The sequence below is a fragment of the Pagrus major genome, chromosome 16, assembly GCF_040436345.1.
Source record: "Pagrus major chromosome 16, Pma_NU_1.0".
NCBI classification, from domain to species: Eukaryota; Metazoa; Chordata; class Actinopteri; order Spariformes; family Sparidae; genus Pagrus; species Pagrus major.
Window position 1 is genome coordinate 21,896,030 of NC_133230.1, and position 20,645 is coordinate 21,916,674.

General features: G+C 41.0%; 2 protein-coding genes across 3 annotated transcripts in view; both read right to left on the bottom strand.

Moving 5' to 3' along the window:
* bahd1 (bromo adjacent homology domain containing 1) overlaps positions 1–9,161 on the bottom strand; it is a 33,743-nt gene extending 24,582 nt beyond the window's left edge. The window contains exon 1 of one of the 2 annotated variants that reach the window (XM_073483293.1): positions 8,841–9,161. The gene's annotated coding sequence lies outside the window, so the exon portion shown is untranslated. The other variant, XM_073483295.1, reaches the window with a different exon arrangement.
* A 3,460-nt stretch (positions 9,162–12,621) lies between these two features.
* Positions 12,622–19,523, bottom strand: ivd (isovaleryl-CoA dehydrogenase). Its single transcript, XM_073483493.1, has 12 exons — positions 19,289–19,523; positions 18,356–18,445; positions 18,196–18,247; positions 17,912–18,081; positions 17,704–17,797; positions 16,045–16,175; positions 15,825–15,921; positions 15,594–15,687; positions 15,256–15,337; positions 15,004–15,108; positions 14,245–14,317; positions 12,622–13,759 (listed from the first exon to the last, which is right to left on the bottom strand). The coding sequence occupies exons 1-12, from the start codon at positions 19,418–19,420 to the stop codon at positions 13,626–13,628; spliced, it is 1,254 nt and encodes a 417-aa protein (XP_073339594.1). The 5' UTR covers positions 19,421–19,523; the 3' UTR covers positions 12,622–13,625.
* Between the last annotated feature and the right edge of the window lie 1,122 nt (positions 19,524–20,645).

The window sequence follows — 20,645 nt, forward strand, 5'->3', positions numbered from 1 at the left end:
CTGGGATTTGGTATTTATAACAGTTGTATTGCACTCCGAAACCATAGGCAGCGCACAAAAATCGTCACATTGCACAAAACATGCTGTTGCTTTAACACACGTTTCCTCATTCATTTCCATTTGAATAAGCACTACACGTAACATTTTTAGGTTTTATATCGACAAAATCACAGATTTTTAATGTGCTAGCTGTGATTTCTCCAGCAACACTAATCTATATTTTTATAATCAAATATATTAAGCTGGCTGGCTGCAACTTTACTGTTTTGGTTCGCTCACGCTGCTCTCAGAGCTTTGTTTTCGGCTGCAGCATGCTGATAAATGATAATGAATGATAATGTTGCTGCGTAACTGCTGGATGTGTTTTGCCACATCAGCTTAAAAGGTGATAATATATACACTTTGCCCACAACTTGGATGGTCAATATGTCAATCTGTCTTAGTCAACAAATTTTTCAACAATGTGTTGGTGTAATAAACGTCCAATCTCCAAACCACTTGTGAACGTGGTCTATTTAGTCAAATAAAGAAAAGCAGCGAGTAGCATCACACATGTTGTGAACGGAGAGTGCTTATGGATCCAGGCCAGCTGTTAACCACCAACTGACAGAACAGTAGGAGAGGAGCGAGGAGTGAGACGTACGGCAGCTACTGACATTAGAGGGAAATATGTCTTCAATGTGATGATTCATGCTGTATACACGTAATAAAATGAAGTCATTCAGGAGGCCTCGTCCCCTCTAACCACTTCAGCAGCCAGTCACTGTCATACCACTGAATACTTTGTTAACAAAAGGTTTTCTAAATGCGTCTGTAAAAGAGAAGTATTTGCGTCACGTGTGGCTGCAACAATGCCTTACATGACTAGTTTGTTTGTGTGACATCAGCTTGTTCACCAAGATAGTGTTTATTTAAGTTAAAGCGCTTTTTATGAAAAAAAACGACTGAAAAATGAATATTTCTGTAAGAAATAAGACATTAGAAGAGAATAAAATAGGTCGGAATTAAGTAACTACACATGAAAATTGACAGGACATACAGAATCAAAACACAACTTTAGTACAGAAAATGTCAAGAGCACAGAAAAGTACATTTCAGAAAGCATATGCTCGCTACAGTACAGAACAGGTAGTAAGCTGTTATTTCTCAGCTTCAGCATGTAGCCTACAGATGTAGAGATGACAGTTCAGCACTACAGAGCAGATACAGGACAGGAAGTGTAATTATCTGCATCTACTGTTCCTCTTCAAAGAGACAGGGCAAGATGCCAGACAGCCTGACTGGCAAAGAGGGGGGAGAGGAAGAAAAAAAAAAAGAGCAGAGAGCCAGATAGAGAAAGAGAGATAAAGACTGAATTCAAAAAAGATCGAAGCAAGGCGCCGGAGAGAGTGAGGAAAGTGGAGAGGGAGTCCCGCACCTCACATCTCATCGAGCAGCAGAAAAGTCAAACTTAGTAGAAATCAGAGGGGCAATTTTTCACATTCACCCTCCTGTTTTTCTTTGCACGACAGCTCCGCAGAGATACAGACGTTTGACACAGACTTCCTGAGCTAGCAGGCGAGAACAAGGGAGAAGAGAAATTAGAAGAATGTGTGAGAGACAGCGACGGACGGGAGAGAGCGGAGGGGAAGAGAGGGGGGTCAAAAGACAAGAGAGTGATGGATTGAGATAGCACAGAGAATGGAGACAGAGAGAGATTGTCATCATCATCATGAACAATGACTCTCTGATAGAGGAGGCCTGTTGCTGGATTTTCAACCCAGCTGAGGAGGCAGTGAGGAGGGGGCGGTCGCCCGCCTGCCCACCTGCCAGGGCCTCAGTCATGCTTTTAAGCATCTGCCAAACTGAAGGACGCTCGGTGCCATGTGCTTTTCACTGAAGGAGCCTGACGTTTGTCAGTCACAGTGAGGGCTTCTGTTCTGTCCGGCCTCAGCCAAACAGGGTTTAATGTCTCCCCTCACAAACACACACACACACTCGCAGCCCATGTAAACAATCCCAGTGTGTGTGTGATGTGAGCGAGACCCCGGCTCTGAAAGCCCCACATCGACTGCAGCTGTGGGCCGGCCAACAGCTGACGCTGGGTTGTGTGTCTCTGCTCTCTTTCTGCTTCCTTCCCCACCAACCCCGCCTCCTCTTCTTCTATGTTTCCATGAAACAGACCTGTAATTTTCACAGCTGTGTCTCGGGCACTGTGCCAGGGTGAGTCAGGGAAAGAGAGAGTGAGAGGGAGGGAGAGAGAGAGAGAGAGGGAGGGAGAGAAGGGCTGGCTAATGGCTTTTAGAGGAGTAGAGGCTACAGCACAGCTTCACTAAACCATGAGACACTCAAGATTCAAACCAGAGGAACATTCAAACAACTGAGTAAGATCCAACTCAAAGCAAAAGTACAAGTTCTATGAGTTATAACCACAAAGGACAACTGCAGTTTGCAACTTGGGTCTTGTTTTCAAAGTTCTGCCATCCCATCTGTTGGTTAGGATGACATCGTACCCAGCAAACAAACTGCTGAAATCTGGAAACGCACCAACATCGCTACCGCAACGTCAGGTACCACAGTTGGTAATGAGGTCAACAGTTTAGTCTCGTTTACTCCAACGTGTTATTCGGAGGTAAAAACAGAAAACAAGCACACCCAAAATGACTGTAATAACCCCAATTTGCAGGAAATCTGTCTGCACGCACAACTGAGTAAATACAGTAGGTCAAAGTTGAACCCAGAAGTCAGTCTGGAAACTGTGATGTATATTTAAAACTTTTAAGAGTTTAGGTCATCATTTTGCTGTTTGCTGAAGTTTTCTCCAAAATTAAGACTGACAGATCTAAGCTTTATATTTTCTGGCCATTGCCTGTTGGTCTCATTTTTAGCAATGTTGTCATATTTCCAGATCTGGGCCGAGGCTTGATTACCTACAGGGAATATCGGACATCTCTCCTGAGGGTTTTTTTAAGATTAGGGCTTAAAGCTCCAGGGTTCAACTGGTTTGGACAAACTGTAATTCAAGTTTTTATAGAAAAATGCAGGCTGTGTTTCAGACCCTGATCTTTAACAGGACTCACTTGGAAGACTTCAAGAATTCAAGAGTGTAGGTTTGGTTCAGAAGTGCAAACAGAACAGTACAAAGGAAAAAAGATAAATAAGTACATTTTAGTGGAACATTAACTGTAGATAAAAAACATTTAACCCCGAGTAGAACTTGTTGGTCTCCTTCTAAAGCTGCTGCTTAAAACCACAACAACCTCCACGAACAATAGCGTAATCTAAATGTCCAGACGTCACCGATCTTGCAATCCAGAGAAATGTGCGAGTGCCGAGGGCTGTCTCAACCCACGATTCAACCAGTCCTCAAGGGGCCTCAATCAGAGAATCTTTCCAGAGAATCCACTTGGGATGCAAACTTCACCGAACTTCACTGATTTAATTACCTACAATTCATTACGATACAGACGCAACGTTGTAAAAGAAAAAGCTAAACAGATTTTACTTCATTAAACTGTTATCATGTCGGCCAGAAATATTATTCAACAACATCATGATGTATGATCTGATATCGCTGTGTTGTTCCCGGAACATCATAATTAATGTTGCTCCAGGACCCTCATTGAATCTGATGTTTGTCTGCAGCAACAGACATACAAATTGTGAAAGTGTATGTTTTAACCCAAACCATGTTTTTCCTAAACCAAAGAGAGACAGAAAACTGAAAAGAGTATAATAATACGTCCTAATGAAATATGAACCCTAGTCTTATACTAGTCCCATTCAGCCACAGTGGCTTGCACCAGGTGCAGGCTTTGTCGTGTTATTGTAAATAGAAATGATGCTCCCTGCATAACATTAATTATAATGTTTTAGGAACAACAGCAGATACACCATACAGAAACACGTAGAAGCACAGGCTATAGAGGTATTCAAGATGCATTTTATTAGTGTTTGGGCCTGTCTACCAGCTGCTTATATAACCTCTCAAGTCCAGAGGGTGGACATGTGGATTCAGCCAAGGTCGGGAAACATGTATCTAGCCCGAGAGAGAGCTACTCAAATGAGCATATCAATATTTGTATCAACTCTTCTCTTCTCTCATCTGGACTAAAGAAGCTGTACAGTAAGAAGACAACGTTCAGTAGTAAATAATAATAATCCTCGATGTATATAACTTTCCTGTGTTTGTATGTTGCATATTCCTGCATGCATGTGGGAGGAATGGAGGTAATTAGTGACCCAGCGGTTCATTTTTTGCCTCTGGGCCCCCTCACGGGTTAATCCAGCCACAATCTCAGCCAACAGTTTATACAGTGCATTGTTGTTACCACACATGGAAATGATGGGGTGGTCATAATCATAAAAATAAGACCCACACTGTGAAAAATAAATTAAAATATGATATGCAAAGACACCCGAACATACAATCTACAACTTTAACACACAGGTTTCACAATGATTTACAGCCCCACACGTGGCCATGCAAATCTCACTCAAATGAAGTCATTTACTTGGCTGACTTAAGTATCAGCATCTGGCAGCAATAGGTTAAAAAGTCATTTTGTTGAAGAGTTAATTTTACAAATATGGCCTCTCATTCTGGCTGTTTCCCCTCCTGCCCTCCTACACCACTCTCGGGTTCTGTTCTAGAGTTTGAGATCGGACAACATCTCCACTGGTCCAGAGTCGAGCCCGACCGATATATCGGTTTGCCAATATTATCGGCCAATAATGGCCTTCCCACTGATACAACAATGTTGCTATATATGTGCCAATATGAAAACTCTTCTTTTTTGAGATCATAATGCAGAAAAGATGCTTGGAATAATTTATAATTCTTAAATTCCTGGTAAGTTTGCTGTTTCACTGCACTGAACAAAGTTTATTGTTAAACTGTAAAATATCCTGTTTCTGTTTCATAGCTTTATCATGTTTGCTATCCCATATTTGAGGGCTCACTGCAAAAAATGTGTGTATATATCGGCCGATATATCGATATCGGAATTTTTCTTCCTTATATCATTCTTCCCGAGCTGATATTGTTTCTTTTTGCACACCTCTGGCCAGAAGGCTCATCCCTTTATAGATGGTTGTCAGCATGTAGATGGAAAGACTCTTCACCTCGAACATATGGACACTGGATTCAGGATGTTATGTACTCTTTACGATTAAAGAAGATCTGTTGTTTTATCAAGGGATTATAAACATACTTTTATAATCAAATATGGAAGCTGAAGAATTGTAGTGAAGTACACTATAATCCGCTACTCATGTCATACATGTCTATTAATACATTTTATTTTTCTCTCTCTGTTTCTTTGTGTCCAGTCTGTCTCTTCTTGTTTGCCTTGGCATGTTGAGGGGAGGGTGAGGTTGTTTTTCTCGAATCTGTGTTTGTTTATTGCTACTGTGTGTGTCTCTTCTGTATCGTTAATAAAATACCAAAATAAAAGACCCTGAGGTAGCTTGTACTGATTGGCACAATGAGCTGTGAGTTCCTGTTGGATAATATTTAACATCACTCTGTGGGGAACAACAGTGTGACAAGTGTTTTGGAAAAAGAGGGATGTGCCAGTGTACTTTTCCAATGCAACTGAACAATAAGGTCATTCATACTGGGTGGGATGTTTTTTCCATGTTTTTTTTTATGCCTTTAATTTGGCACATGAACTACACAATAATATGAATGATAATAATATGTTCACAATATAAACAATAAACAACACGGCTGACACCTCTGCTGCGCACATGTGGCCTGTATCTGAGCAGGAAGTATTTGTCTCCTTTGGGACAGCAGGGAGGACAGAGTGTTTGGGTGACAGGAGGCATGTTCCCCTCCTCCTCCTCCTCCTCCTCCTCCTCCTCCGCTCTATGGCCACAACAGGACACTTCTTCAGAAATAATGGGATTATGCTCATGATTGATATCCAGCTTTATGGCTCACGTGTGTGGGCACTGCACCTCTATTCAGCATGCCGCTATGACAGGCCTGTCAAAGTCGGCTCTGGAGAACTGACTAGACACAAATCTACCACGACCTCCAGAACTGAAGCTCTATTGTCAGGCTTTTCTGTCCACGAGAGGCTTTACAAACACCATTATACTGAAGAACTCACTAGGCAACTTGTATGTCATGCATTATGTGATAACCCCGATGTCACGTCAAAGCCTGTTCTTTTCAACTGGATTTTCCAGCAGCAGATGTTCAGCTTTTTACACATCAGATGGTTTTTAATCCAAATAGGGCTGCAACTCACATTTATTTTCATTGGTGATCAACCCAATGATTATTTCCTTGATTAACTCGGGAATTAAAATCAAATATAATTAAATAAATCATGTGAAAATAAGTGTAAGGTGTGCATAAGCAGGTTCCAAGAGGCCCAAGTCTTAGAGAATAATGCACTTGTATTATTACAACCAGCAGAGGTGGAAGAAGTAAAAAGAATTCCTTGACAGTACACCAGTGAGAAAATACTGTGTTACAAGTAAAAATACAGGAGTATTGTTGAAATAAGGTTCTTCCAGCGGGAATGAACCTGAATCAGAGGCTTCATGGGTTTGAGGATGGCAAACTTTCAAGGGAGAAAAGAAGGACTTGGGCACACTGATTGATATGCAGTTCTTACACTACACAACTGAGTCTGAGTCAAAATGCACAATGACATAAACAAACCCATATGTATATTCAGCCTAGAGAATGTGTACAGTCGTCATTGGATGCCTGGAGCGGTAACAGGGTACAGCTTTTAGTTCAGTTCAGTTCAGTTCATTATCTACCGCTTTTCCGTGAGGGTCGCGGAGATGTTGCTCCTTTTAGGGGATTGCGGGTTGCGGGTTACTGGGGCCAAATCCAGTTCACATAGGGCGGAGGCCAGGGTATATCCCTGGATGAGTCGCCAGCTCATCGCAGGGCCCTCTGACGGCAGAGGCTGCCACACAGGGTGCCAACTGCGCGCCAGGAGCAGTTTGGGGTTCAGTATCTTGCTCAAGGATACTTCGGCATGTAGCTCAGTTCCGCCCAGGGGAGCCGGGGTTTGAGCCAGCGACCTTCTGGTCACTGGTCACCTGCTCTACCCACTGAGCTACAGCCGCCCCAGCTTTTATAAAACTTTTATTATCTTTCTTTCACACTATGGTACCGACCCAATCGCAAGAACTGAAGTCAGCGATGTACATTTCTGCAAACCGCGGATAAGTTGCAACTTCACTTTTCCTAAAGGTCATAAACATGTAATGTGAAAGTGATATGAGACGTTTCTTTGAAAGGTCAATATGGTACGTAGCCTATGACACATACAAGTGGTCTGCAAAAGCTACCAACATTTTATCCTGGTGACTGAGCTGATGGTTCAGCATTAAACCTCTGCTCACTTTCTAGAATTAAAACTTTAAAAAGGGAAACAACAGCACTATTAGGACTACAATCTGTAGATAAATATCGTAAAGCCGTTCCATCATATATCTCCTCGGCCTATCAGAAGACCCTACATACAGATAGGGAATCCATCAATTTCTCCGTTAGGTAATCTCCTCTGGCAGGAGCGATCAAAACCATTATAAAGATGTCCTTTAAAAAGTGATCCATCTGTAAATAATATCAGCTCCGTGCCTCCCCTCATCACCTTTAAATGTTCCTTAAATCTGACAGACACCTGACACTGTCTCATGTATTATCTGCAAAATGGACTTAAAGCACGCAGTCTGCAAACATAATGGTCCATCAGAGCTTTATATTATCACGCATTCTATTACTGGATTATAATAGCTGCAGCATTAAGATATAAGGAGCATTTTAATGTCATATCTGGATGAGGACAAATTATTTTTATAGTAACACTTCATAATTACCATCATGGTAAAATGAACTATTGGCTATCCAAATGAAGTTTAGAGATGAACTACACCAGTGGTGCCCCAACCTTTTCCCTTGAGGGGCCAAAACTAAAACTTAATTGTGGGCCCGGGGCCAAAAGTAAACCCCTATCTCATTGTGTTGTATTGTGAAGCTGCAGAATAGTAACAGGATCCAGAGTTCCCTAAATTGACTGACTTCCTCTGGAAAGTGTCTCCCCACACACCCTGCTCAGATTATGAAAAATAATTAATAATCAGAGGTAATCAGAGCAAACTAATTTGACTATTTTGGGCCCATTGGCCCCATCTGGACAGCCCTGAACTACACAATATGTGTTCATCACTTACAAAGTACTATACACATCAGCTGCAACTCTACAACAAACAATTGCTTGATAAGTGGTCCAAAAACCAAAGATATCTATATTATAATCATATAGAAAACACTTACAGTGCTTTTTCTTTGTGCACGGCAAATTACAGAAGTAATCCAAAAGAAACAGGCAGTAAAAGGACCACCAGGACCTTTAAGTCTACATCAGCTGCTGGGCTGTTTTCCTGGCTGTACCGGGAGGCTACAACTTAGCTTTGTAACTGAGCACCGTGCATCAAACACCTCTCCTCCTCCATCAAACAGTGAGTGTAACAGTACACCTCCAAAACACAAACTCGGCAGCAGAGAGGAGCCTCAAACTTGCCTCGAACAGAAGCTGCTTGTGTGACATTTTCTGCGATCACGAGCCGAGGCTCCTCACTCACCGTGCCGCCACACAACACCCCAGTGTCCGTGCCACCTGCAGGAGACCCGGAGCGAGTACCGCGAGCGATCCGGAGAAAGTTTCCCCCACCAGAACAGGAAGGGTCTGTTTATCTGCGTGTGGCTGACACATTATTATCATTATCCCGACCTCGGAGCCGTCTCATGGCTCGATCTCGTCCCAGCCTGACACTTTCAGTTTTGCCCCGAGAGGCGATAAGAGTTGAAGGCTGTTGTGTCTTACCGCTTCGTAGACTGGAACAAAAAAAAAAAATCAACCCCCCCGAGAGAGACGATCTGAACGAGGAAGATCACTTCCACAGGGCGAGAGAGCGATGCGTCAGGTGTACGCTTCCCACAAGTGAAGGAGGAAAACGGAGCGGAGGACGACTCATGTTGAGTTGATCGGCTGAAGACTGTTTTTTTTTTCTTTTTTCTTTTTTTTTTCCAACTCCGAACTGCGCCGCTCCGTGCGCTCCGCGTAAAAAACCCCGCAGTCGGAACACTTTAAACTACAATCCTGGTTGAGGAGGCGAAACGAGGCGAGAGAAGCATTCAGCAGGCTCCTGCGAACTACGGCTCCACTTCAGCGTGTTTTTACATAACAGCATCATCCGCTTTTTATGTTGACGCATCATGTAGCGAAAACATGGAGTTTCTTAAAGGGCCACGGACGCGCCGTCCACATGTCACCGTCCCCAGCAGCAGCGGCAGCAGCGGCAGTAGCAGCAGCCCCGCTGTGGCTGACAGATGGCTTTCACCTAGTTAAAGTCTTTAAGCCCTCTTCTTTTGACACTTGTGTTAACCCTGGCAGCAGTGAGTGAAGGAGCTGCTCAGGAGGACTCTGAAGGATCTGTGGTCTGTCAGCTCTGGCTCGTGACCAAAACCTGCCCCGACATGTGACTGCATGGTGCCTCATGGATGTAGTTTGTCTCTTTATGTGACTTTGTGTTTTAATTTTCTTCACTGCTGGGATAATGACACTCTGGACTTGTTTGTGCTACAATGAGCAGAGAAACCAAAAACCAAAATCTTCTGCAGCACAACCAGTCATCTGACAGACACGTTGCATAATTGAAACCCACACTAATCTCAGACAGGTGCTGATATAACACATGTTTGCATACATTAACATTTAGCCTGCAGACCAAGACAGAAAAAAAAAAAACTTCTCATATTAATTATCATGATGCCACTTTCTAGTAATTCAAATTTTATGAATTTATAATTCTTTATTGATCAGTTAGAAGCAATTAGGAACAACTTTAGGATTGTCAGGTTGTGGAAAATTCCTTTCTCAAATCAGTTTGGGATCTCTGGGCTTCCAGATGCTTAGATTACACCGGATGAGCTGTGTGGAGCCATTTTATGTTTGTTTTTTTTAAGTCCCCATCTACTTCAGTTGTTTAGTTGAATGCAGCAATGCTGTTTTGCTGTAAAGGTCCAGGAATGTTTTGTGGACTACGAAACTGTCTTTCTTTCTATCAGCATGAATGACTGAATTTTCAATTTTGGGTGACATTCTCCTTTAATAATGACCTATAAAGCTATGGTAAATGATTTTATAAATGTCTTATTAGAAATAAGTACCATAATCACACATGAATAAGCCATCATAATGCAGAGGTAATGAAAACTGTGTGAGTTGTGAAGCCAGATCTCCATCATATACTTCTTTGTATACGTCAGAGAGGTCGCCTCCCACGGCGTTTCGCTACTAAAAGAAGGTTACATGGCGTCCAACAAACATTTATCAGTGACTTACTCACATGAACTTCAGACTTGATGCTTATGTAAAGAGGGAAACCTTCACTTAACAATAAGGCATTCAGTTTGAATGTCTCCCCTGAAGGGAGGAGTCCTTCCTGCTTAATAAAGAGCCATACAGCTAAGGAGACAAAGCACACTGACAGAAGTTACACAGCAGCTTTTAACACACAGATGTCGACTCACAATCTGGAGGCCCAGAAGTCATTAAAAGAATGCATTATAATCAATTACTACTGATAGTATTTGTAACATTACATTAGGTTACATGACTAACACACCAAGGTATTAGTACCTATCAAATAATGATATAACGACAATGTATTTATCCCGTTCAAAAAGTATGCCGAATTGAATTTTCGTTAATTGAGATTCAGGGAAGTAAAAGTAATCAAACACAAACGAAAAACTTTATAAAGAGCTTTCTTAATTTCTCCTCAATCAAAGAATATTCCCTCCCCATCACCACAGTATTCAAAAATACTGTCTCCCCTTTGGCTTTTTCTAGAAACAAGAGGCTCTATGTTTAGTGGGTACAGAGGGATCATAAAAACATGCATCGTTTCTTTATTCTTTAATCACATCTGCACAATAATGCATTTCAGCACAAGCCCAGTCATGTCTTGCTACAGAGCACACAGAGTGCCTTTATCATTTCTGCAGCGAGCTGAGGAAGAAGCATCTTCAGATCTAAAATGTCACTCTTTTATCTCCAGCAGAGGGTTTAGAAATAAAACAACCGGCCCTGAATGTTACTGTTAATCCTGCAGCTCAGCGCTGAGTGGTTTTATCACAGAGAGCCGAGAACGACACACAGCGGAGCGATACTGAGCTGTATCAAAGTCCAACCAAACAATCTTGTGCACATCAATCAGCCTGAGTCCCGGCCGCTGACAGAGATGAAATGACAGGAGATAGATCGGAGGCAATAAGTTGACGATCCATCATTTTAACAGGTGATGGATGGAGGAGTTTCAGCGGCAGATTACTGAGAGAGGGATTAGAAGATAAATTTGAGGAAGGAAAATGATTTAGCAGTGTGTAATTGTTGGAGAAGTACTGCTTAGTTCATAAAGACGTCAAAGTAGTGCTTTTTTTTTTAAACTTTATTTTATATAATGCATTCAGTGGTAGAAAGTGAAGCTTGGTTTTACTTAGTCTTGAGCTATTTACTGGACTTTATTACTTACTTTATACCCCACATATTAGACGCAAATATTGTACTTTTTACTCACCTATACCTTTATATATTATAAACTATATACATATGATAATGGTTACTTTGCAGATGAAGATGATAAATGATCTGTTAAGAAAGATAAGATAGACTTTACTGTCATCCATCTTTGTACAGTGCAGCACATAGAGGAACAAAATTGTGTTTCGCCGGTGCAAAACAAAAAGGATGAATGATGCAACATTCAGCAGGAGAGAGGCAAACATTGGGACTTTATATAAGGGGCAACAACAGGATACACAAACAGGTACAGAAACTACATATGAAACAAGGTTCAAACACAGAGTGCAATATGCAGTACAAAGTGCAGTTGCAGCAGGAAAAGCAGCTTGTGAAATTATAAAATATATTATAGAATATAATTAAATCCTGCAGCTACAACATTAAACTGCTGTTCACATAGTAATGATAATAAAATAACATGGTGATATTAGATGAGACAGTCAGAATAATGACTTCTAGCTTTGATGCTTAAGAACATTTGTGACCTGCTCCATCATTTTGAGTTACGTTGACCCGAAACACATTTTGAGTTTTTTGTTTTTCTGTAAAGTGGAAAGTCTCAGCTTCATGGGGATACCAATATCTACGCCAGATATTCTGAGATATGCTCTATCTCGAACTCCAAAAATGCAGGGTCCTACATTCACTATAACACAACTAACAGCATCTGTTTTTTTAACACTCCCAGCCTGGTGAATGCCCACACAGCTCACATCCCCAGTTTGTAATGCAGATGTTCACTTATACATTTGTATGGTTGAGATAACCTGCTGATGACATCATCAGGGGGTCATGTTACAACTGAACTGTCTTTGAAATGCTGAGTAGCAGCCCCTATCCCCAGTGAAGTGACTTCAGTGCTTTTGAGTTCTCTTCAAATTTCTTGAAATTTAACCTTAGCTATGAATTTTGAGTGATGAGAAATGATCAAGCACTTTGAAAACAGTCTCCTCATGAGACATAAAATGTGACACTTTGAGTACTACTTTTGTAAAACTGATTTAAAAAAAAAGTTAAATCCAGAAATAATAAAATGTTTATTTTTATTTACTGCAGACAGAACAACTATATTTCATACATTGTACACTGTACATCTACATTCTGACAACGACAGTCCTTTTGGAGAAAAGACAAATAAATCCACTCAGACTGTACAGACAGGATACAATAGTGGAATATATTTCTATACAAACTGTTTTTAATGCTAATTCTCTACAACAGAATACTCAGATATCAGCTGATTTTCTTTATTGATCAGTAACAGTTTCGAGTTTGCATTGAAATCATAAATGGGAAGTTAGAAAACTCTACACATTTACATTAAGTTTTTGTATTCAGCTATAGTGATATTCGCTGTTCAGGTCATTACTGGATGCTCTCAGGTTTTACAGAAACAACAGCGGCCTGACAAAGTGTCCCAGAGCACCGAGCCCTTCACACGCTCAATAATGCATCAGCTCCTCTTATATAATGGCTCAGCATTCAGAATCATCCTGGTAAACTTTGAAATGCCCACTTGGTTTGTAGAAGGAGAAACTAACCAGCTACTATAACAATATTGATGCCCGACTCTTGGCACTCTTGGAGTGTTAAATACATGAAAATCAGTGTTGGAATAAAAAATAAAAACGTATCGGCTGCTACACATCCGCATTAAATATTTCCAAAATCAAATTTCATTTCAGCACATAAGAGAAAAATCTGTGATATTGCCCATTTATAGGGTTCAGTTATTTATCAAGTAATTCCAACAGAACAAGGTAGACTCATTTGAAGAAGAAAAGGCCACTGAATCGACTAAAATCAACATTTCATTTATTTTACCTGTCAGCTGGTTAGATCACTGTCCACTCTGAATGATTTCATGTGTGTTCTATGTGTCAATTAAGCGGTGATTCTGAAACATTTGATAACAGCAGCTCATACAGTCCATACAGTATAAGGCCCCGGCTGTGAGTAACTGTGTTCGTCCACGGCAAACCACTCTAACAGTCTTTAGCAATCGCCATTTCTCACTTCGGATTATTTGTACATGGCGTTGAAGGCTCGTCCAATGATGAGCCGGCGGATTTCACTAGTGCCGGCGCCGATTTCATACAGCTTTGCGTCGCGTAGGTATCTCCCCACGGGGTAATCGTTGATGTAGCCATTCCCACCTGTTGAGAGGCGACACATAAATTAAAGTTAGTGTGAAATAACAGAGCAGGGTGATGGCACATATGTAGACTTATTTACCTACAAATATCTTCATACTCAAAAAAACAGTGATTTTATACCACTAAGTTAAGCAAAGCAAAATTTAATAAATGTTTAAATTAGTCAAGATCATCAAAAGGGAAAAATATGAAACAAAACTATGTACACTATCTTCCTGGATAAACGGTTACATTCTGTGTACAAAATCCGGGAAAATTCTCCTCCTGACGCCGATGTTAACATCGAACCACTACCTGCATTACATCTCAAAATTACGTGTAAACCCCAGATGAAATATTCATCAGTCTCATCTCTATGTTGCATCAGTTGTTTTTGCTATAAACTAGATACTCCTGGCTTTAATAAATTTAGTTCCAGCTTGAAAATCCTGCACAGGATTTGCTATACTGATAAAATCAAAACAGTCGCCTTTCTTGGCACTTACCCAAACACTGAATACCATCCAAAGCAACCTGAGTGGCGTTCTCCGCACAATACAGGATCACTCCAGCACAGTCCTGTAATGACAACACAAGTCATCGCAGTCAGTGTGTGCAGTGGTGGGGACACACATGACGTGACAATTTAAGAAAAAGTTATATAAGATGCTGACTTCTGGAGTTCTACGAAATAATACAAATGAATAGAATCAATTAAAGAATAAATTAAACAACATTTTATTACGATATGAATAGTCAACTACATACATAACATGTACAGTATGACCTTACATACTGTTAATGTTAAAGATATTACTGGTCATTAGTAAGACTTTCTCCCCCCCCCTCCAATCATCATCAGATTTTGAACTTTTTACTGAATTTTATGGGTAGAAATATTCCAAATGATATGTTGCATGTTGCCATTAAACCCTTCAACAAACAGTCCAAACAAATAAAATATTTTTCAAGTTATAAGTCTTGAATCAACTGTAATTAACATCGTTGAAGGAGATGCATTCAGATCATTTCAAAATCTTCTCTTTTTATTATAAATCACTGACGCAATATTTTTTCTTAAGTTATCTTAAGTTATATTTACAGAAGTTGTAAAAGAAAAACAAATTGCTGCACACAAATGCAATGACAATATCCATAAATATCCATATAATCACAAATTGTGTTCAACTTTTGTAGTAAAATTTAAATAATCTTAATTTCTAAACTCAATGCTGCAGAAGTGGATAAGTGATTCAATTCATTACCATTGCACTGAAGTGTCCTTTGTCACAAGCCCGGGCAACATTGTACACATACTGTCGACAGGAGCTCAGCCTGGTGTACATGTCGGCCATCTTGCCTTGCATCAGCTTTAGACAGATGACAGAAACCAGTGCGTTACTTTGCGTCAAAGTCAAATTATACTTTTAAATTCAGGTGTTACATTTTGCAAAGCACACTTTTTGTAACTTTTCAAAATTTGTTTTTTGTGTAAAAGTAAAGATTGAAGGTCAAACCTGAAAGTGTCCAATCTTCTGTCCGAAAGCCTCTCTGACGTGTAGGTAAGGGATGGAAAAGTCCAAGACTGCCTGCATGATGCTGAACAGGAATGATAAAACAAAAATCTTGTTCCAGTTCTCACTTATGACTCAATTTAAGTAATGCAAACAACAATAGGCTAAGTAAAATGCTAACACTGCTTGCTCATGTAGATACATGATAACTCAACACGTACAAATTGTTTCACTTGTTTTGACCGGATTCGGGTAACTAAAGGACTTTACTGTATGCACTTACATTCTACATAATGTTCTCACATTTTAAACATTAAATTCTATTTCTGGTATGAGCTTACCCAATAGGTCCTGACGCCAGCACAAGCCTCTCCAGATCCAAGCCGCTCATCATCACATAAACACCTTTGTTCAACGGTCCAAGGATGTTCTCCTCTACAACAGGCAAAAAGAAAAGAAATCAGAAGCCCACTAACAAAGAAATGAGCCAAAACAAACAAAAAATGACATACGTGGATTCACCTGTTTTTACACATGTGAACATATGGTGGAGTGTGCATTTAAACACAAACCTGGGATTTTACAGTCTTCAAAGATCAGCTCGCAGGTGTTGGATCCCCTCATGCCGAGTTTGTCGAGCTTCTGTGCAGTAGAGAAACCTGGCATTCCCTACAAAACACAAACACGATTCTTGTGCCTTAGCATAATTTTGATCATATCCCTCCAACAAAATGCGAGGCCGATCCCCACAACAGACCAAATGAGAATACGTAGTCACGAGTCTGGATTTACCTTTTCAACAATGAAAGCCGTGATGCCTTTTTGATGGGCTTCAGGATTCGTCTTTGCATAAACAATGAGGACGTCGGCATCTGGTCCGTTTGTGATCCAGAACTTGTTGCCATTCAGAATATAGTGGTCGCCTGAAGAAAAACGTAAACATAAAACAAAACTTAACAAGGAAGCAAAATAGATGTTACACTGCAGGAAAAACATTTGTCTGGATCCATTGTTAAATCTTGAGTGAGCACACATTTATAAATGTTCTTCAGAGGTTAAAGACAGAAGTTGTGCAGACCCGAGAGTTTGATTATTTAATAGTTACCTTCTTATAAAAAGCTTTAGACCATCACATTTCCTGGTTTCCTGATACAAAAATCTTTAGCTGCTAAATTCTCTACTATTTTCACCAGCTAGTCGCTAACTGTGTTTGTCTGCTGTTTGGTGCTGAACAAAGGTTTTAGGGCTTTTTTGCTGGGAACAGCTCCCTTGCCAACTAAAAAAACAACACTCTGAGAGCAGTGAGGGTGAACCAAAAGAGTAAATATTTAGGTCAGACAGCTGAACAATGACTATAACTTAGCATAAAGCTCCATAAAGCCGAGCGAAGCTGCAGTTTCAAGTGATAATTCTCTGTAGGTTCATCCTAAGAAGTTAGTCCTTCTACACTGTCACATTGTTTTCACATTGTCATTTGATACATTTTTGCCATTGTTGTTCTTTCGCTGGTTTCCTTGGCTCATGCTCAGCCCACTCTCTCTCCACCTAGTGCAGCTGTATGTCGCAATCACTGACTCTGAGTTCTGGGAGAAAATACAGACTGCTCATCTCTTCTGAGCAGAATCGGCTAAACCTGCTGCACGTCTGTGTTCCCATACACATTTAAAAAAACTTATGAAGTGTCTAAATCCACCTTGCAGTGGCAAATCTACCAAGATGAGATGTGAGGTCCTCTTTTCACTGTATACAGACACCAAACTTTATGAGAGTTGATTAGCTGAGGAAATATGGCTCCAAAATGACACAGGCAGATTTGCAAAAATCCTTCAGAGAAATATCCAAAATTTAAAGATTCTGAATTAAGTTATGTTGTGAGAGAGACGATGAGATGGAAGATGCAAGAGATGGAAAGTTGTTCTCTGTCCCGACTGCAAAATGAACATCCAAAATAGTTCTCTAATCAGAGCTTGTCAGTGAAGTGATGTGAGATGGTGTAAACTGTCAGAGGATCAGCCATTCTCAACCTTGTTGCGTCAGAGGCATTTGGTGAATGTGACATTCAGTGTGAAAATGGCTGAATGCAAACAGTGTTTTTGTCAAACCTTGAGTCAGGACAATCCCCATGAAACGACTAATTAATGACTGTGATCATCAGCAGAGCAACCAGAGCATATCATGTAATACTTGATGGTGATACATTTAAGATGGCAGGCCTATACTGTGTACATGCATGAGTATTAATATATGAAATTAAATATAAGACAAGCAGTGATTGCAGCAATATACCAGTTTCAGGGTACACCTTGGGATGTTATCATGCCAGGTACATTTGTTTATCTACAATCTACTTATCAATGTATTTCATAAACTAAAGACAAGAATGAAATGTTAAAACTACACAAGAGCAATAATGCAGAGGAATAAATAAATCATACTCGTCTGGTGACCTACCTTGCTTCTTTGCTTTGAGTTTCATGGACACAACATCAGAGCCGGCGTTGGGCTCACTCATGGCGAGGGCTCCGATGTGCTCTCCTGTCATCAACTGTGAACAGAAAAGACCTCGATGAGAGTGAAGAATTGAATCCATCTTAGGTTGTGGTTTTCTGAATAATTTCAAGCAGTTTAGAAGGTAAAGAGTGAGCTGTTTGGTCCTGACCTTTGGCATGTACTTCTCCTTCTGTTTCTCGTTGGCGTGGCGCACCATCTGGTTGACACAGAGGTTAGAGTGGGCGCCGTAACTGAGAGCGATGGCCGCGGACACTCGTGACATTTCCTCCATCACAATGACATGATCGAGGTAACCCAATCCTGTGCCGCCGTACTCGACTGATGGAGATGTAGAGAGTGAATTAATTTAACAGCATTATAAAACAAGACAGCCGCCTCCTGTCTATGCTTTGATTAAACAAATAAATGAGAACAAGCTTCCGTGTGTCTTACCTGGAGCAGTGATCCCGAGGAGTCCCATCTCGCCCATTTCTGTCCAAAATTCCTGTTGGAGAGGCAACAAAACAAGTTACCGGGACAGAAATCCTGCTCTCAGTCTGACAGTAAATTAACAAGTAGAACGACATGACTGTGTCCGAGTGTTTCAACTCACCCGCAATCTTGCAAATTCATTTTTCTTGTCGATCTCGTCAGCATGAGGTGCAAGTTTTTCTGCACAGAACCTACGAACCGTCTGCCTGAGCTGAGCAAAAGACACAACACAAACAAAAGACTTTAAAATAACTCATTTAATTATTCACTGAATAATGATTGCTCTCACTTCCCATTTTCCCTCCTTCATATGCCTGCATGGCAGACTGAGACGCTCATAAGCTTTACCTATAAACATATAAGTGTGCTGTTTGGATTGCAGAATGTGTTACAAAGGTATTTCATGATCATTCAGACTGAATCACAGGTATATTCAACTTCATAACACCCAGGTCTGGAGGGCAGCCACCTTCATCCAATCAAATCCCTTATATGAACCACACCCCCTGCCCTCCTCCCACACAGTGCCCAGTGAAGATGACTTTGTGCCAAACGTCACTGACCTGCTGTCGTGTTGCTGCCATTAAATGACCAATCTTAATTGGAGAGCATGTTTGGATGAGCTTTTCACCTTTCACCCACTTTCCCTCAAGATAAGTGAGCTTGCTATGTTAGCCATCTGGGCTAGCTGTGGTACAACAAGCAGGTTAAAGATATAACTCTGCCAATAGAGAAATTATAAGTGGCACTTGCTTCAGTGATGAAATTAGTGAAAAGAAAATTAATTTAGACTAACATTATGAAGCTGTGGAGTGCTGGTTAGCTAGGTCGGCTAATATCAAGGTCTTATCTGCGCCTGTTGGCTGATGTTATGTCATCACGTCATGTGCACAGCTGCCTTAAATAACACTCCTGTTTCTCTGTGAAACTCATTAACCATACTGTGACTTATCTTTATTAGAGTGAATTTGGCTCCGTGTCTTCCACCATCTGCTTATATGCACAGATAACACAAGTAAACTTGTGCTGCTTGTTAGCTAGCTGTGCTGCTAACCTGTATCTGGTCTTCGGTGAGTCCGTTCACAACATCGTCCACCGGGATGGAAGCTCCGGCGCATCCTCTCCTCGCCACCGCGGGGATGGATAACCTCGAGCCGAGGCGGAGAGCGCTTCTGACGGCAAACATGATTGGTAAAACAGGAGGAAATACCAGAGGTTGTCACGGTGGCTGTTTGTCTGACCCCGGCAGAGCTGCTCCTCAGCACAGAGTAAGAAATAGGTCTCACTCTGCTTCTACAACCAGCGGCACACTTCTTCTTCTGCTCTCTGCGGATTGGCGCATGAGCGCCGCCTGCTGGACTGGGGTGACTTTGTCCCAGCACGGAGTTACGCCATGGCCATAACAAAGGGGAGATGATGTGTAAACCTACCCATGAACAAACACATTTCCACCAGTTTAAGAAAAAAACTAGAAGAAAATTAAACCTGATGGATAAAATCTTCCCATTTTAAAGAACCATGAGATAAAAAAGTTGAAATTATGAGATAAAAAGTCAAAATTATGAGATAAAAAAATCACAACTATGAGATTAAAAAGTAATTATGAGATACAAAAATCCACGTTTATGTCAAATGATCTCAATTGGACTTGTGGAAATAGGCCTCCATACCAGCCTGATCAGAGGGAATCCGTCTCTTATGGACAAGCGCACACACTTGAGCTTCATCTAGTTGGACCACAGGGATTTTCACCTGAGAAGAAGGCTTCTGGCAGCACGCAGGCGGCCTCGAATGTGGCCCTGGGCTCTGGTGTAAGCCACCAGATCAGGGCTGACTCTCTGTTGGTCGGCCCCTGCTGAGGGAAGGGGCCAGAGGCTGAGGGTCCCCGGAGCTGAATACTGATGTGAGCCTTAAAATAGCCTATACAGCATCTCATCTGCAGGATTTTGTGATGATTAATGATTATCGTGCTTGACTTTTACTATCTACACATCAACGTTGGTCTCTGGATAACATTTCATACATACTCCCTATAAAACTTTACTTACTAAAGAAAATGGCATGATGAAAACAAGCCACTTCATTCACTATAGTGAATGAGTGAACACCTCATCATTGATTGTAACTATTTCAGCATTAGGATATATCAGTTATAATTGTGTCCACGCTGTCCTCCCTCCAGCTTGCAGTCCTCATCCCTGAAAATAACAAACCTCAGAGCCTACAGCACCTGATAAAGGGAGGTACCTGAACCGATGTCCACCAACAGGTCACCACTCACATCAGGTGAGACTCTGACAAACTTTTGAATTACAGCCTAAAACTCCCATTCTTTATCTTAAAGGTTTTCCCTGTAATGGCACTATGGAGCAATATTTTCAAGAACCCTTTTTGATTGTATCTCAGACTCG

Excerpts from the sequence above, each read along its gene's own strand:
- ivd (XM_073483493.1), bottom strand. The coding sequence starts at position 19,420 with ATGTTTGCCGTCAGAAGCGCTCTCCGCCTCGGCTCGAGGTTATCCATC. Across the intron at positions 18,248-18,355 it reads ATGAATTTGCAAGATTGCGG|GAATTTTGGACAGAAATGGG; the intron begins GTGAGTTGAAAC and ends CCTCTCCAACAG. Across the intron at positions 14,318-15,003 it reads AAGGACACTTCAGTGCAATG|GACTGTGCTGGAGTGATCCT; the intron begins GTAATGAATTGA and ends TTGTCATTACAG.